The following is a 16,178-nucleotide window of genomic DNA, read 5'->3' on the forward strand; positions in this document are numbered from 1 at the left end:
TTAAACTACCCAACCCGCATGCTCTGCTGTGGCTGCCAGGCTATGTACGGTAAGTTGCCTGGGGGTACCAAGACCATAGTGGTCAAGCACCAGAAGCAATGACCGTGACCACAACCTGATCACCGTGGTCCTGGCGATTGGCATCCAACCCACAGATGACCAGAACTCCACAGGCATGGGGGGGGGGGGGGGGGGGGGGGAAGAGAGAGAGAGAGAGAGAGAGAGAGAGAGAGAGAGAGAGAGAGAGAGAGAGAGAGAGAGAGAGAGAGAGAGAGAGAGAGAGAGAGAGAGAGAGAGAGAGAGAGAGAGAGAGAGAGAGAGAGAGAGAGAGAGAGAGAGAGAGAGAGAGAGAGAGAGAGAGAGAGAGAGAGAGAGAGAGAGAGAGAAAAAGCAACTACATGAATGAGAGGGACATGAAAGAGAAGGAGAAGAGTGAAGCGGGGGGAGAAAGCGAGTCAGAGAGGCGGGAGCCACGAGTGAGAGACACTACATACAGGGAAAGAGAGAGGGAGAGAGACAACAGTGAAAGAGAAACAAAGAAATCTCAGACCGAGCAGCAGCCAAGCGGAGGCCAGAGGAGGTGTAAAACAACAGTGTGTTTAACAGTGGAGTGATTCACACTGGCCCTGTGGGTCTCCAGATCGCTGTAGAGATGGCCTGCTGGGGTCACAGCACAGCGTACTGATCACTCTCTGTACACCGCTACCTCTACCCTGCTGGGGTCACAGCACAGCGTACTGATCACTCTCTGTACACCGCTACCTCTACCCTGCTGGGGTCACAGCACAGCGTACTGATCACTCTCTGTACACCGCTACCTCCACCCTGCTGGGGTCACAGCACAGCGTACTGATCACTCTCTGTACACCGCTACCTCTACCCTGCTGGGGTCACAGCACAGCGTACTGATCACTCTCTGTACACCGCTACCTCTACCCTGCTGGGGTCACAGCACAGCGTACTGATCACTCTCTGTACACCGCTACCTCTACCCTGCTGGGGTCACAGCACAGCGTACTGATCACTCTCTGTACACCGCTACCTCCACCCTGCTGGGGTCACAGCACAGCGTACTGATCACTCTCTGTACACCGCTACCTCTACCCTGCTGGGGTCACAGCACAGCGTACTGATCACTCTCTGTACACCGCTACCTCCACCCTGCTGGGGTCACAGCACAGCGTACTGATCACTCTCTGTACACCGCTACCTCTACCCTGCTGGGGTCACAGCACAGCGTACTGATCACTCTCTGTACACCGCTACCTCCACCCTGCTGGGGTCACAGCACAGCGTACTGATCACTCTCTGTACACCGCTACCTCCACCCTGCTGGGGTCACAGCACAGCGTACTGATCACTCTCTGTACACCGCTACCTCCACCCTGCTGGGGTCACAGCACAGCGTACTGACCACTCTCTGTACACCGCTACCTCTACCCTGCTGGGGTCACAGCACAGCGTACTGATCACTCTCTGTACACCGCTACCTCCACCCTGCTGGGGTCACAGCACAGCGTACTGATCACTCTCTGTACACCGCTACCTCCACCCTGCTGGGGTCACAGCACAGCGTACTGATCACTCTCTGTACACCGCTACCTCCACCCTGCTGGGGTCACAGCACAGCGTACTGATCCCTCTCTGTACACCGCTACCTCCACCCTGCTGGGGTCACAGCACAGCGTACTAATCACTCTCTGTACACCGCTACCTCCACCCTGCTGGGGTCACAGCACAGCGTACTGATCACTCTCTGTACACCGCTACCTCCACCCTGCTGGGGTCACAGCACAGCGTACTGATCACTCTCTGTACACCGCTACCTCTACCCTGCTGGGGTCACAGCACAGCGTACTGATCACTCTCTGTACACCGCTACCTCTACCCTGCTGGGGTCACAGCACAGCGTACTGATCACTCTCTGTACACCGCTACCTCTACCCTGCTGGGGTCACAGCACAGCGTACTGATCACTCTCTGTACACCGCTACCTCCACCCTGCTGGGGTCACAGCACAGCGTACTGATCACTCTCTGTACACCGCTACCTCCACCCTGCTGGGGTCACAGCACAGCGTACTGATCACTCTCTGTACACCGCTACCTCCACCCTGCTGGGGTCACAGCACAGCGTACTGATCCCTCTCTGTACACCGCTACCTCCACCCTGCTGGGGTCACAGCACAGCGTACTGATCACTCTCTGTACACCGCTACCTCCACCCTGCTGGGGTCACAGCACAGCGTACTGTTCACTCTCTGTACATCGCTACCTCTACCCTGCTGGGGTCGCGTCTTTCTCTCGGTGTCGGTCTCGCTCTTTCTCGGAGCAACCCGGCGGTGCCAAGGCAATGCAAAATGTATTAATAATTCATACTCTCTCTCCCTCTCGGTTTCTCTCCTGTTGCTTTTCCTGTGACTAATACACGCTGAAAGCACTGATCATATCCATCTCTCCAGCTGCAGGGAGACAAGCACTCCCCAGGCCCCCCCCACCCCCCCCCACCCCCCACACACACACACACATATCATTCAACACACCACAGCAGTCTGCATAACTCACTTTGATGAAATGCCTTTACCATGGCTATATTTCTAAGCTAAAGGCCTCTTCCATGCTGGGTGCTGAACTGCTCTCTTCACTGTCATCACAGATTCACCGAGGAGGTCAAATATACAGTCAGTAGACAAAGACAGAGTCTCTTTGAGGAAAATTATCTTCCCACATGCATATTGGCACACACACACACACACAAATGGTGCTGTACTCACAATGCACTTCCCACATCTGGTGTACTTGCGGCCTTTCTCCGACACGGTGTGGAGGTAAATGAAGTTGTCATGTGATCCCACTGCCAGCAGGGTGCCATCTGAGGAGGGAGTGAGAAGAGGATTGTGGGTAAATGATCCACCGCAGGCGTGTGTTGAATGAACAGCGCTGCAAGACCAGCTCCACCCACCTACGGAGAAGCGCATGACTGACAGCTGCTCGTTGCCGTCTGTGTGAATGGCCACCAGGTCTCTGGTCTCTGCATCCAGAGCGTACCACCTGGGACACACAGGGGGGGGGGAGAACAACACAAGAGGATTCGTAAGAATGGACTTTCCCCCGTACAGGAGGAGAGGTGGTACAGATAAGACACTAATGTCCTTCAGAGTTAGAGATGGTGTCCAGCTGAACTTACTTTCCTGAGTGAGTACCGATGGCCACAACAGCACCACTGGGGTGAAAGTCCGCACAGTGGCCATGCTCCTGAGAGAAAGAAAGAGCAAGGGAGAGAGAGAGAGAGAGAGAGAGAGATACACAAAATAAATGTATGTTTGAAATGTAAGGCCTAATTCCAAACTTGAGATGTGTTTGCATCTCAACAAAAAACTTGGATCAACATTTCAGTTTTTGTCTGTGTAGTGGATGAGCGTGGATTCTTAATCTGCTGTAATGGAATAGTTCCCGAAAGGGATATACTGGTTCTTACATCCAGGAGCCTGGTCCATTCCAGGGAGTGGTCCACAGAGTTCCACAGGCACACCTGCCTGTCCTGGGCACAGGTTAGGAACAGATCCTTGAAGGGGTGCGACGCCAGTCCCCATAGCTCGTCTGTGTGTCCCTGAGGCGAAAGGTCAGAGGTTAGAAAATAATGCTGATGGGGTTATGCTTCCGTTTTGACCAAAGTGACTGAAGTACTTAACACGACCTACTGAGCAGTAAACACATATTCTGTATATTGCCCATTTAAAGTGAGACTCAAAACCCAGAACTCCAGCGTTTACAATGCACGCGCCCTGCTCGAAACACACCACCACAAATCTCCAATGACCTCCTTCACACGGGGCTAGCACGCTTCAGAGGACAGAAGAGGGTGGGAGCAGTTGGGCTCCCTCAAAAGACGGGAGAAATACCTCCGCCCGGCTCTTAATACAGCGTTCAAATCACTGGGAAAAAATGAAGCCAGTTATACAACACGGTCTCTCTGGAAAATAGCAGCGTCTCACCCGCTCTGCTCTCTCTCACAGGGAGGAAACGATTGGGAAAGCAGCTAGTGAGGGGGCCGACACTGGCATTCTTACAACAGGGCTGGTTTAGCAGGGCCCTGCAGTCCTGAGATGCCTTTAGCTGTGTAGCTGACCCCACGGGATGTTTCAGGCGCGCCACACCAGGAATATTTAGCGGTGGTGGTCAGCTAGTCAGCAGTGAGAGTGAGAGTGAGAGAGAGAGAGGACGAGAGAGAGAGAGGACGAGAGAGAGAGAGAGAGGACGAGAGAGAGAGAGAGAGGACGAGAGAGAGAGCGAGAGAGAGAGAGAGAGAGAGGACGAGAGAGAGAGAGAGAGAGAGAGGACGAGAGAGAGAGAGGACGAGAGACAGAGAGAGAGAGGACGAGAGACAGAGAGAGAGAGAGAGGACGAGAGACACAGAGAGAGAGAGAGGACGAGAGACACAGAGAGAGAGAGAGGACGAGAGACACAGAGAGAGAGAGAGGACGAGAGACAGAGCGAGAGAGGGGACGAGAGAGAGAGAGAGTACGAGAGAGAGAGAGGACGAGAGAGAGAGAGGACGAGAGAGAGAGAGAGAGAGAGAGAGAGAGGACGAGAGAGAGAGAGGACGAGAGAGAGAGAGGACGAGAGAGAGAGAGAGAGAGGACGAGAGAGAGGACGAGAGAGAGGGCGAGAGAGAGGACGAGAGAGAGAGAGAGAGGACGAGAGAGAGAGGACGAGAGAGAGAGAGAGAGAGGACGAGAGAGAGAGAGAGAGGACGAGAGAGAGAGAGAGAGGGAGGACGAGAGAGAGGATGAGAGAGGGAGGACGAGAGAGGGAGATACAGGACGAGAGAGAGAGAGGACGAGAGAGAGGACGAGAGAGAGAGAGAGGACGAGAGAGAGAGAGAGGACGAGAGACAGAGAGAGACGACGAGAGAGAGAGATAGAGGACGAGAGACAGAGAGGACGAGAGACAGAGAGGATGAGAGACAGAGAGAGAGAGAGAGAGAGGACGAGAGACAGAGAGAGAGAGAGAGGACGAGAGACAGAGAGAGAGAGAGGACGAGAGAGAGAGTACGAGAGAGAGAGAGAGGACGAGAGAGAGAGAGGACGAGAGACAGAGAGAGAGGACGAGAGAGAGAGAGAGAGGACGAGAGAGAGAGAGAGAGGACGAGAGAGAGAGAGGACGAGAGAGAGAGAGGACGAGAGAGAGAGAGAGAGGACGAGAGAGAGGACGAGAGAGAGAGAGAGAGAGAGGGCGAGAGAGAGGACGAGAGAGAGAGAGAGAGGACGAGAGAGAGAGGACGAGAGAGAGAGAGAGAGAGAGGACGAGAGAGAGAGAGAGAGAGAGAGGACGAGAGAGAGAGAGAGAGAGAGAGGACGAGAGAGAGGGAGGACGAGAGAGAGGATGAGAGAGGGAGGACGAGAGAGGGAGATACAGGACGAGAGAGAGAGAGGACGAGAGAGAGAGAGAGGACGAGAGAGAGAGAGAGGATGAGAGAGAGAGAGAGAGGACGAGAGACAGAGAGAGACGAAGAGAGAGAGATAGAGGACGAGAGACAGAGAGGACGAGAGACAGAGAGGATGAGAGACAGAGAGAGAGAGAGAGAGAGAGGACGAGAGACAGAGAGAGAGAGAGAGGACGAGAGACAGAGAGAGAGAGAGGACAAGAGAGAGAGAGAGTACGAGAGAGAGAGAGGACGAGAGAGAGAGAGGACGAGAGACAGAGAGAGAGGACGAGAGAGAGAGAGAGAGGACGAGAGAGAGAGAGAGGACGAGAGAGAGAGAGAGAGAGGACGAGAGAGAGAGAGGACGAGAGAGAGAGAGGACGAGAGAGAGAGAGAGAGAGAGAGGACGAGAGAGAGGACGAGAGAGAGAGAGAGAGAGAGAGGGCGAGAGAGAGGACGAGAGAGAGAGAGAGAGGACGAAAGAGCGAGAGAGGACGAGAGAGAGGACGAGAGAGAGAGAGAGAGAGGACGAGAGAGAGAGAGAGAGAGAGAGGACGAGAGAGAGAGAGAGAGGACGAGAGAGAGAGAGAGAGGACGAGAGAGAGAGAGAGGGAGGACGAAAGAGAGAGAGAGGGAGGACGAAAGAGAGAGAGGACGAGAGAGAGAGAGGACGAGAGAGAGAGAGGACGAGAGAGAGAGAGAGAGAGGACGAGAGAGAACGAGCGAGCGAGCGACAGAGTGAAACCTCTCACCTGCACTTCCACCTGGAAACCGTCATTAAATGTTCCCCTCAGGATGAAGTTACGCGAAGTGCCCACCAAAAACTGCTCCCCCTTGCCTTCGGCCACAGCGCGAATGGTTCCATATTGATCGGGGACCTGCAGTGGAACAGATGCATTGAGATGTATAACAAACAGCTTCCCCAAACAGTTGCAATCTGATCAACATTGAATGATCGGTTTGTCATCATATTGAACATGTGATATTTGACATATATGATACACTGTATATCAGTAAGTGTATATGTTTGTGCATAATCCATGGTGTACTGGCGTATATGTGCCTGTGTTGTATTCTGTATGGCTGTGACTGGCAGCGGTATGTTCTGTGTGGCCCACTGCACCTCTATGTCCCTCTCTGGGTTGAGGTCGTGGTCCCAAAGAATGATCTTGTGGTCCTTGCCCCCTCCGGTCAGCAGGGTCCCGTTCCTCATCTGACACAGAGTGAACACACTGCCGTCATGGGCCTTGATCTGACGGCTGATCTGGTACGCACCTACAGGGGGAACGAACAGAGAGGAGAGAGGAGAGAGGAGAGATGAGAGATAGAGAGAGAGAGAGAGAGAGAGAGAGAGAGAAAATGAGAGAAAGAAAATTGCCCAGAAGGAACGAAGAGGGAGAGAGGAATGAGAAAGGGAGTGAGGGTGGTCGTAAAACAGCTCACAGCGGAGGTTTCTGGGAATAGGATACAACAAATATTTGACATTTGCTAATGTAGTTTATGTGCCACGGTACAGGCCAGCTCGTTGTTCTCTCAGGGGAGCATTTGAGGTGGAAGTGAGAGTGTGTGTGTGTGTGTGTGTCTAGGGTTGCTGTGTCTGCATTCTCCACAATCGAGCGCACCGCCACGCAAGCTCCATAGACAAACATTGACAGTAGAATGGCCTTACTGAAGAGCTCAGTGACTTTCAATGTGGCGCAGTCATAGGAGCAAGTCAGTTCATCAAAATTCTGCCCTGCTAGAGCTGTAAGTGCTGTTACTGTGAAGTGGAAACGTCTTGGAGCAACAACGGCTCGGCCGGGAAGTGGTAGGCCACACAAGCTCACAGAACGGGACCGCCAAGTCCTGAAGCGCGTAAAAATCGTCTGTCCTCGATTCCAGCACTCACTACCGAGTTCCAAACTGCCTCTGGAAGCAACGTCAGCACAATAACTTTTCATTGGTAGCTCCATGAACTGGGTTTCCATGGCAGAGCAGCAGCACACAAGCCTAAGATCACCATGCGCAATGTCAAGCATCGGCTGGAGTGGTGTAAACTCGTCGCCATTGGACTCTCTGGAGTGATGAATCACGCTTCACCATCTGGCAGTCCCACAGACGACTCTGGGTTTGGTGGATGCCAGGAGGACACTACCTGCCCAAATGCATAGTGCCATCTGTAAAGTTTGGTGGAGGAAGAATAATGTCTGGGACTGTTTTTCATGGTTCGGCTTAGGCCACTTAGTTCCAGTGAAGGGAAATCTTAATGCTACAGCATACAATGACATTCTAGACGATTCTGTGATTCCAAATTTGTGACAACAGTTTGGGGAAGGCCCTTTCCTGTTTCAGCATGACAATGCTCCCGTGCACAAAGCGAGGTCAATACAGAAATTGTTTGTCGAGATAGGTGTGGAAGAACTTGACTGGCCTGCACAGAGCCCTGACTTCAACCCAATCGAACACCTTTGGGAAAAATTGTAAGGCAGACTGTGAGCCAGGCCTAATCGCCCAACATAAGTGCCCAACCTCACTAATGCTCTTGTGGCTGAATGGAAGCAAGTCCTCGCAGCAATGTTCCAACATCTAGTGGAAAGGCTTTCCAGAAGAGCAGAGGCTGTAATAGCAGCAAAGGGGGACCAACTCCATATTAATGCTTGACGAGCAGGTGTCCACATACTTTTGCCAATGTAGTGTACTTGCAGAATATCACTCCTCCTGCAATAATACTAAATTCTATGCTAATAACACAGACAGATGCACAGCAAGAGGCCCATTCCTCAAGGCTAGCCAGACTGAACCTGAGGCAGTGGAATTCTCAATGGAGGTACTATTGAGTGGCAGAGAGAGAGGGTATGTGTTAGAATGAATATGCATCAGATAGCGTTTCTGTCTCTGTATCGCTTCTGCTCCCCCACATTGGCATGACCTCCATCCCCGCAGAGCTCAGACAGATGTGGACACACACACACACTCCCACCGTCTAACCAGCAGGAGGCACTGTGGCCCAGCTCCACCACAGTAACTTGAGCAGAGCAGGTAAATAAATAAAGAGATGAACAGTTTATCCCTGGCATCTGGCCAAAGTTCTGTTCATCCAGTTCTGTAGCATGCCAAGCAAAACCATTACTGCTCAAAACCCCAACACCGTCCCCCCCAGGCACTCTGGCCTGCCAACAATCACACCCACTATTCTTCTTCTCTGCCCCCACTTTTCTTTCTACTTTTCTTCCCCGTCTTTCTCTTCCTGTGTCTCCTTCTCTCTCCGGTCTCGAATCACCGCTTTCAGTTGCTCTTCTCTGTGTCTTTGAGACTCACTATGAAGGTAAGCGCTTGGTATTACTCATTTGGGTATGTCTGATACGGTCAGACGGTTTACCCAAAGTGACTAAGTTTAACACAAATATTCATTAATACGTGGATCATGAGGGACAGCACCATGGTCCAACCAACTGTGCCATCAGGTGAAGGGGTTGTGTGAGGTATAAAGTACACTGTATTGTGTAAGGTGCTGGCTCCACTAGGTGCTGGCTCCACTAGGTCTAGAGGCCTGTTTGTGAGGTTTAAAAGGTCCAATGCAGCCATGCAGCCATATCAAATAATATATGGGTAACAATTAAGTACCTTACTGTGCTGTATTTCTATTTTATTGCAATGATAAACACAAGTAGCTTCTTAGCAAAGAGCAATTTCTCAAGCAAGAATTTAGCTAGGACTATTTGGGAGTGGTTTGAGTAGGGAGGGGACAACTGAAGACTAGCCGTTATTGGCAGAGAAGTTTGTTACTCTTTCTTATTGGTCTGCTACTATTAACTCATTTACCGCCTGGTGATGTCACCAGACTCCATGTCACGGAAACAGAATGACATTGCAGGCAGTCTTTTCAAACAGTCCTTACACTAAAAGGGCATTATCACAATTTCACACTATTATGCCAAACTCATAGTGTGGAAATATATATAAAACACAGGAAAATCACATTTTTGACTGCACTGGGCCTTTAAGGCAGTGTAAGCTAGAAGGTATAGAAGGTGTGTAGTGTACCTTTGGGTCCCTTCCCTGGGCTCGGCTCCACTGTGCTCCTGCACCATATCAACATGATGCCTCCAGAGTCTCCAGTCAGGATGTCCCCGTTGTTGAGGAAGGCCAGACACTGAACAAACTTGGGTTTTTCATATTTCTGAGCAGGAAGAGAAGTTGAGCGAGTTATTTCGTAATAATTGCATTGTGGATGTGTTTAAGGGAGACTAGAGAAAGAGCAGGTGTACGCGTAATGTTAAATCACGTAAGGGATACATAATTTTCTGACATCACACCATTATTCAAGGCACTTAAAGGTTATTGTGACGCCAATGTGTAAAAACAACCGTTAAGTGCACTTCTCTGTTTTGCTTGGCTCAAGCAGATCTTTACACGCTTTTAAGTCCCGAACAAGTCTTTTTTTTAAAAAGAGTATTAAGGTGTGTGTCCTCACCCCGAAGATGCCCTGCTTGCGTGCCAGCGAGGTGCCAGCCCAGGTCCAGAAGAAGATGTGGGACTTGCCACAGGTTACTATGGTGTTGGCATCAGTAGGGTGGAACTCCACCACAAGCACCACCTCATTTGTAGACTAGAGAAGGTGAAACAGAGATCATGTACAGCTAAAAAAGAAGATCCATTTTCATAACCCAATCGTCAAAAAGGCAAGGATTTACGCATTTTACGCAGAACTACACAGTAGAAAAACAACCCGGGTAAACTCTGACCTTGATTTCAGCGATCTTGGATTTCTTCTGCCAGTCCCAGACAGTCAACATGTGGTCGTTACAATCATCAATCACCGCCAGGTGTGTGCCCGAGTCCTGTAGGAGAACCGCAGGAGGAAACAGGGTGTCTTCATGTCAGTAAAGCTTGTGTGAAACACAGATCCTATTGTCTGCAATTCAATAAATCTGCCATAACATAATTCCAGTTTATGCCTGCTATTCTTTGATAGTGCATATTATCTGTTATATAGCGTAGGTCGGTGAGAGGGCATGGAAAATTCTAAACATGAATCAACCTGTTGCATAAATGGCCATAAAGCTAGCAGGAATAACCAATAAACTTCTAAGCGGTTAGCCATTAAGTCGACTTGGCATATGGTATCAGCAACGACATACGCTGATGTGTCATCATCCTTCGTTCAGGATGTACTCATCTTTAATAAAGCAAATCCACTGCTTAGCTAGACCTCTGATAGCATAAGAGGATAATGATTCACTTAACCTAGAATGTGTGCGTGTGTGTGTGTGTGTGTGTGCGCTCGTTTTTATGGAAATGGGTCATGGCGTATGTGTGTGAGTGTGTGCGTGCGTAGTTCGCCTGTGAAGGGAGCCCGGACTGTAAAAGCAGAGTTCTGGAATGTGCTAACGGAGGACAGGGAGAGAATAGTAACGCTAAACTACTACTGATTAGAAAGCATGTGAGGTGCTCAACACCACAACGACACCACTCGGGACCCGCGAGCCTGATCACGAAAGGGCTCGGTTCAGAAACACACAGCACCTAGAACCCCAGACCTGATTCTAGAACATCTTATCTAGACCCACTAACCACGGGCTGCGATGTGATTACGTAGAACTATGATCTGTAGGATCTGTACACTTCCCAGGATGGAGTCTCACATGAATTACCACACTATAGTAACCATATTTCCCATAATGACTAAAACGTCCTGGATTATATCATTGGAGGTGTTAGGAGTGGTGCTAGGGGTGCCCACCGCTTTGGAGAAGGCCAGGGAGCCCACCCCTCTCTCGAAGGTGCCCAGGCCGATGACCTGCAGGGTGGACAGGCTGACCGAATCCCACACTCTCACATGGGGCTGCAGTGGCTGCAGGGGGAGAAGAAGAGAACGCACACGTCATTGAACTCTCGGTGTAGCCAAACTCAGACCCTATGGTTGCATTTACAGTGTATTCTTCTCGACAGCATCCTTTCCTTCTTTCCTTCCCTTCACAACCAGCTCTCAGCTTTTCACTGTGTTCCCTAACCAGAAACGTGCATGTCTCGGTTGGGTCGCGATACTCCTTTCCAACCTTCCTTTGCTCGTCTCCTCATCTTCACACGCACTGGCAGATAGAATAACTCGATTGAATCCCACCCAATTGCTTTTTACCCATCGCATCCTCTAAAGATCAGTGATCATTAAGGAAAAAGGAGAAGGAGGCGAGGAAAGGAAGCCATTTTGAAGACTTGAGAAAGCATTCAACAGTCAGTAAGTTGTAAAATATCTGGCTCACTGACAGACAGGATCCTCTTCACTCGAGGAAGGTTAGAGCCAGTCTGACATGTTTGCACCCAGAGAGCTTAAACATAATGAGTTGCATTAGAGTATGGATTATTGGTATGCTTGAGTAAATATGAGGCTCTGGTGTCTGGATGTGCCCGTCAAAGACATGAGTGAGCCTGATTGTGCAACGCAAGCAGAAATACTGTACACAAGAAGAGACATTGTGCAAACAAGGATTAGGCTTTTAAATATAACCACAGATAGACATGTCATTCTTTATTTGGCAGGCTGGTATAAGACTACTTAAAGGAAAACTCCCACTTATTTTGGTATTTGTTTCTCTTAGTCCATTGTTGACATAGTCCCAGAATGTTTTGCTTGTCTGCAAGTGTTCAAGATATGTAAGTTTCAAAATACAAAAATACAGAAATCATCCCCGTATGATCGCCTTTTCGATCATGTGATGTAAAATGAATCATACAGGGATGATTTATGTATTTGTGTATTTTGAAACGTACATATCTTGAAACCTTAATTGCTGACAACCAAAATATTTTAGGACTATGTCAACAACGGACTAACGAAACAAATACCAAAATATCGTTTTGGGGGGTGGAGTTTTCCTTTAAGTTCCTTGGAAAACCCCTTGGTGTCACCTAGGTGACATTTGAAGCCCTGTGACTTGCATAGTTGCGTGTGTGTGCCTGTGTGGATGCGTGACGGGGAAGAAAACAGGTTGAACAAACATGAAATGTCACACTGCCGGTCATATCATTAAAAGATTTAGCCAGCAGAAAGTTGAGGGGTGAGGAATGGGTGACGAGGTGGGACAGTGACTCACCCGCCCATCCTTATCCACTCCTGCAATCTGTCCCGTGGCAATGCGGATCTTATCAGGGTGAACAGCAAGGCTGAGAGAGACACAAGGAGAACGAGATCAAAAAACAATCAAACATGTCTCGCGCGTAGGACACTACATCCCCTATTGAAAACGCCTACAGTCAGCAACAATCCGTAGTAATGAGTAGAGTATGTCAGGTGTAAACTGAAGCTAGATGAGAGGTAGCTGTTTGACTGAGCAGGCCCGTGTGCATGCCTGGCCCACGGCCTGATGGGAAGAGGTGAGGCGTATCGTTTCAAACATAATACAGGTCTGAGTTAGCACGCCGCTATCGCACAGACTCATTTGACTCTCCCACTTCTCGCTCACCCGGACAGAAGACATTTACATCTCATTTGCATAGTATGTTGATCTTAAGAGGCTCCTGGGAGGATGGAAGCCGGAGACAGTTGAGCTGGAGGTGTCAGTTACGCGCCGGTTAGTGTAGGAGCCATTGTGTCTGTGACAAGTATTTGCTTAATCCGGATGAAAGGTTTTGTTTGAAGTGTTTATACAGTTCTCAGACACTTGGGGACATGTTACACTACCTTCTGTATCTAGTGTATCTTATCTACTGTCTCCGGGATACACAGCCCATGGTACTGCGTAGGTGACCGTATGAAATCAACACCATACTACACAACCAAGTCTGACCAAAACTCCCAGTTGCCACCGTTTTGTGTCAAACAATAAATACGAAAACAAAACAAAATGACAGTGGAACAGGATACCAGCTCACCATTTGACACTGTCTGTGTGGCCGAGGTAGTGGCGCTGTGTCCTCTCCTCGTAGTTGAAGAGCACGACCACAGAGGCAATAAAGTAAACACTCTCCCCTGTAGGGAGCAGGTACACGTTGGCTCGGCAGTCTTTCCCCCTGTAGCCATACCTGACATCGGGAGTCAAGGAAGCACAACAGAACACGCAGAAGGAAACCCATCGAGGGAGACACGAGAGACCTCAAACGGGACATCTTAATAGCAGAACTGGCTCATTCAACCAGTCTCCTTTTCTTCATCTGCAATGTGAAAACAACTGGAAAGGTGAGAGGGAAGACCCAGAAGACATCCACCATTTTTGCTTTGATCCCCAGACAGACAACAGAACGGACCGAGGTCAGGGACATACAGAGTGAGAGCGTTTGGGGACCCTGCTGAGACGAAAGGATACACCCACTCCAGTTTGAGTCTCTCCGGAGGCAGCTCTGTGCGCACGTCCTCGTAGTTCTCCACGTCCGCGGGGATGAACATGGTGATGGGTCGACCTCGCATGAACATCTTGATGTAGTCTCCCTCTGCGGAGGAGACCGACAGAAACGAAAATCACGATCGCCATTCTGACTTGTTATGTACAGAGGAGATCTGTGGGATACTAAAACCCATGCTTTTGCACACACATTCAGCATTCAGTATCGGCACAGGTAAACATATTAGCATGGGCATAGCTGGGTTCAAATACTATCCGAAATGATTGAAAATACTTGCTAAGTATTCAGGCAGGCTAGAGCAAACACTCAAATAAGTATTTGTACCCAGGTCGGTCGGAGTGGTATTTCTCACACAAGAAAACCCTGTTAAGGTAATAAAGGTTAATGTGTCATGAGACCGAGACTGTATGACATGAGTTTCGTCCATTAACAGAAGAATCTCAGCAGCCTGACTGCTCACCACGCTCCCCACCGGCACACATAATCACTTGGTTTGAGAACACTTTCATTATTAAAAAAAAAAAAAAACATAAACACCTCAAAAAGCCTAGAAAAGCCCGATGAGTTGGGTAGATGTATATTTTTGTTGTATTATTATTTTATATACTGTTCAGCCAGTGTGCTGCACATGCTCTCCACTCGTCGAGGGACGAGATACTGTACAGGCAGACGAGGAGACAGACACGGACAGACCGAGAGAAGCGTTGGATTGCCGTGCTACCGGCGCAAAGCAGTGAGTCAGCAACACCAAACCCAGCTGAAATAAGAAGACGTGATAGGAGGATAGAAGGACAAAGAGAAGAGGAGGAAGAGAGAGAGAGTAAAAAGTGGGGGGAGGAAAGATTTGTGGGAGACTGGGATCCGCTATTCCAGCTCAGTGGGGTTAGGGCTCTACTCTCCAAGTGAGAAGACAATAGGGGGAGAGGGAGATTTGGTAGAGAGGCACAGAATTTCAACATTGCTCATAAAATAGGGAGGGCTTTCATCCAGTTTTCTCAAATTGAGGGGGAGGATACAGTAGACCCCAGCACTGAAGGTTCAGAATCCATCACAGGAATTACGTAGTTTATGACTAGCTAGCATTTACTGGTACAAAGGGACACAAATAAAGTGCCTTGTGGACACAAATAAGTGTAGCCATGGTCTGTGATATTCTTATTTAACTGATGGTTTCCCCTTTATATCTGTGTCAATTAATGCCGCTAAAAGGCCCGAATTAGCTGCATTTTAGTCCTAAGTGTCGGTCTGTCTTTGGAGTTAATCAAGTTAGCGAGCGCCCCGCCCAGCCATCTCAGAACCAACCACATTCCTCACATGACCTGCCCGAGCCAAGAGAAGGACACTTTTAGCCGGACGACACTATGTTAAGTGGCAACGGGGCACAGTGGGGCGTGGCATCCTGGCAAAGCTATGCCCTTTATTTAGGCTGGGCATCGCCTGAGGACAATGGCATGGAGGAGGGTGAGAAAGTATGAGGGGGGGGGGGGTATTTCTATATTTGAGGGAGTGATAGAGGACAGAGAAAGATGGAGAGAAATAGGCGAGTGAGGGTGCAGAGGGGAGGGAAAGATCATGTCTGTACTTGACCCGATGAAGGGAGTGGCAAAGAAAGATAGATAGAGGAAGAGGGAAATCAGCCGGGGGAAAAAAGCGGAGGGTGGAGAAGCGCCTGCTCCAAGGCTGCTAGCTCTCGCTCTCTGTTGTCAACTTACCAGCTTGGCTGTTTTTCTCGCGGGTTGACATTTTGGCTGGTCATGAGACAGAAACAACATCACTCAAAACACACACAATGACAGTACACGGGGGCGAAGAGCTCGAATGGCCCGAAGAAGACAATGATGACTAGTTGGGTCTACACAATAGGATAAGGGCACGTTGGAAAGAACCACAAGACGCTTTGAAATACAGCTCCTCTTACCCAGAGGCACTCTAAAAACAGAGATACTACAGTGTAGCACTTCCATAAAGGCCAATGAGAACATACTTTAGTTGACTTTGTATCATATTGTACAATGTTCCAATTGTTCCAAAAAGTGCCAATTATGTGGCTAGTGCATAGGTCTAGTGGTTCCAGTATGCGGTGGTGGGTGTGTTACATGGAGAAGACAGTAAACGATATGGGAGTGTATTCACCTTGGCTGATCACTGGGTCTTTATGCCTGGAAGAGAATGGAGAAATAGCCATTAGGACAGCCCGTGACTTGTGTCGACAAAAACAAAGTGACAGGGTGACAGTCTGACAGTTGGGCCAATTGAGCAGCATCCTACATTAGGGAGGGACTTTGGATGAAAACAAATCTAGGGAATTAAGGGGTTGTCATAGTGATTCGAGGAGAGTGTCATGTCTGAAAGGTACAGTACTCTCATATACCCCATAAAGCGAACGCAGGCCAGTTTCAGCGCTTAATTCAAAACATAACCAGAATTCAATTCTG

The 16,178-nt window shown here is 49.4% G+C and overlaps 1 protein-coding gene across 4 annotated transcripts in view; it reads right to left on the reverse strand.

The window, feature by feature from the left end:
* The window catches only part of LOC110527186 (echinoderm microtubule-associated protein-like 4), a 120,206-nt gene that overhangs the window by 7,404 nt on the left and 96,624 nt on the right, over positions 1-16,178 (reverse strand). For 3 of the 4 annotated variants that reach the window (XM_036983010.1, XM_036983014.1, XM_036983005.1), the window contains 15 exons: positions 15,877-15,902; positions 15,456-15,491; positions 13,707-13,830; positions 13,276-13,425; positions 12,498-12,567; positions 11,147-11,257; positions 10,149-10,244; positions 9,878-10,012; positions 9,448-9,583; positions 6,548-6,699; positions 6,177-6,302; positions 3,478-3,609; positions 3,187-3,254; positions 2,962-3,050; positions 2,774-2,871 (listed from right to left, as the gene is read on the reverse strand). In XM_036983010.1, coding sequence (XP_036838905.1) covers positions 2,774-2,871; positions 2,962-3,050; positions 3,187-3,254; positions 3,478-3,609; positions 6,177-6,302; positions 6,548-6,699; positions 9,448-9,583; positions 9,878-10,012; positions 10,149-10,244; positions 11,147-11,257; positions 12,498-12,567; positions 13,276-13,425; positions 13,707-13,830; positions 15,456-15,491; positions 15,877-15,902 — 1,549 coding nt within the window. The remainder of the gene's footprint in view (positions 1-2,773; positions 2,872-2,961; positions 3,051-3,186; positions 3,255-3,477; positions 3,610-6,176; positions 6,303-6,547; positions 6,700-9,447; positions 9,584-9,877; positions 10,013-10,148; positions 10,245-11,146; positions 11,258-12,497; positions 12,568-13,275; positions 13,426-13,706; positions 13,831-15,455; positions 15,492-15,876; positions 15,903-16,178) is intronic. The other variant, XM_036983007.1, reaches the window with a different exon arrangement.

Source organism: Oncorhynchus mykiss, chromosome 1, assembly GCF_013265735.2.
Source record: "Oncorhynchus mykiss isolate Arlee chromosome 1, USDA_OmykA_1.1, whole genome shotgun sequence".
Taxonomy (NCBI): domain Eukaryota; kingdom Metazoa; phylum Chordata; class Actinopteri; order Salmoniformes; family Salmonidae; genus Oncorhynchus; species Oncorhynchus mykiss.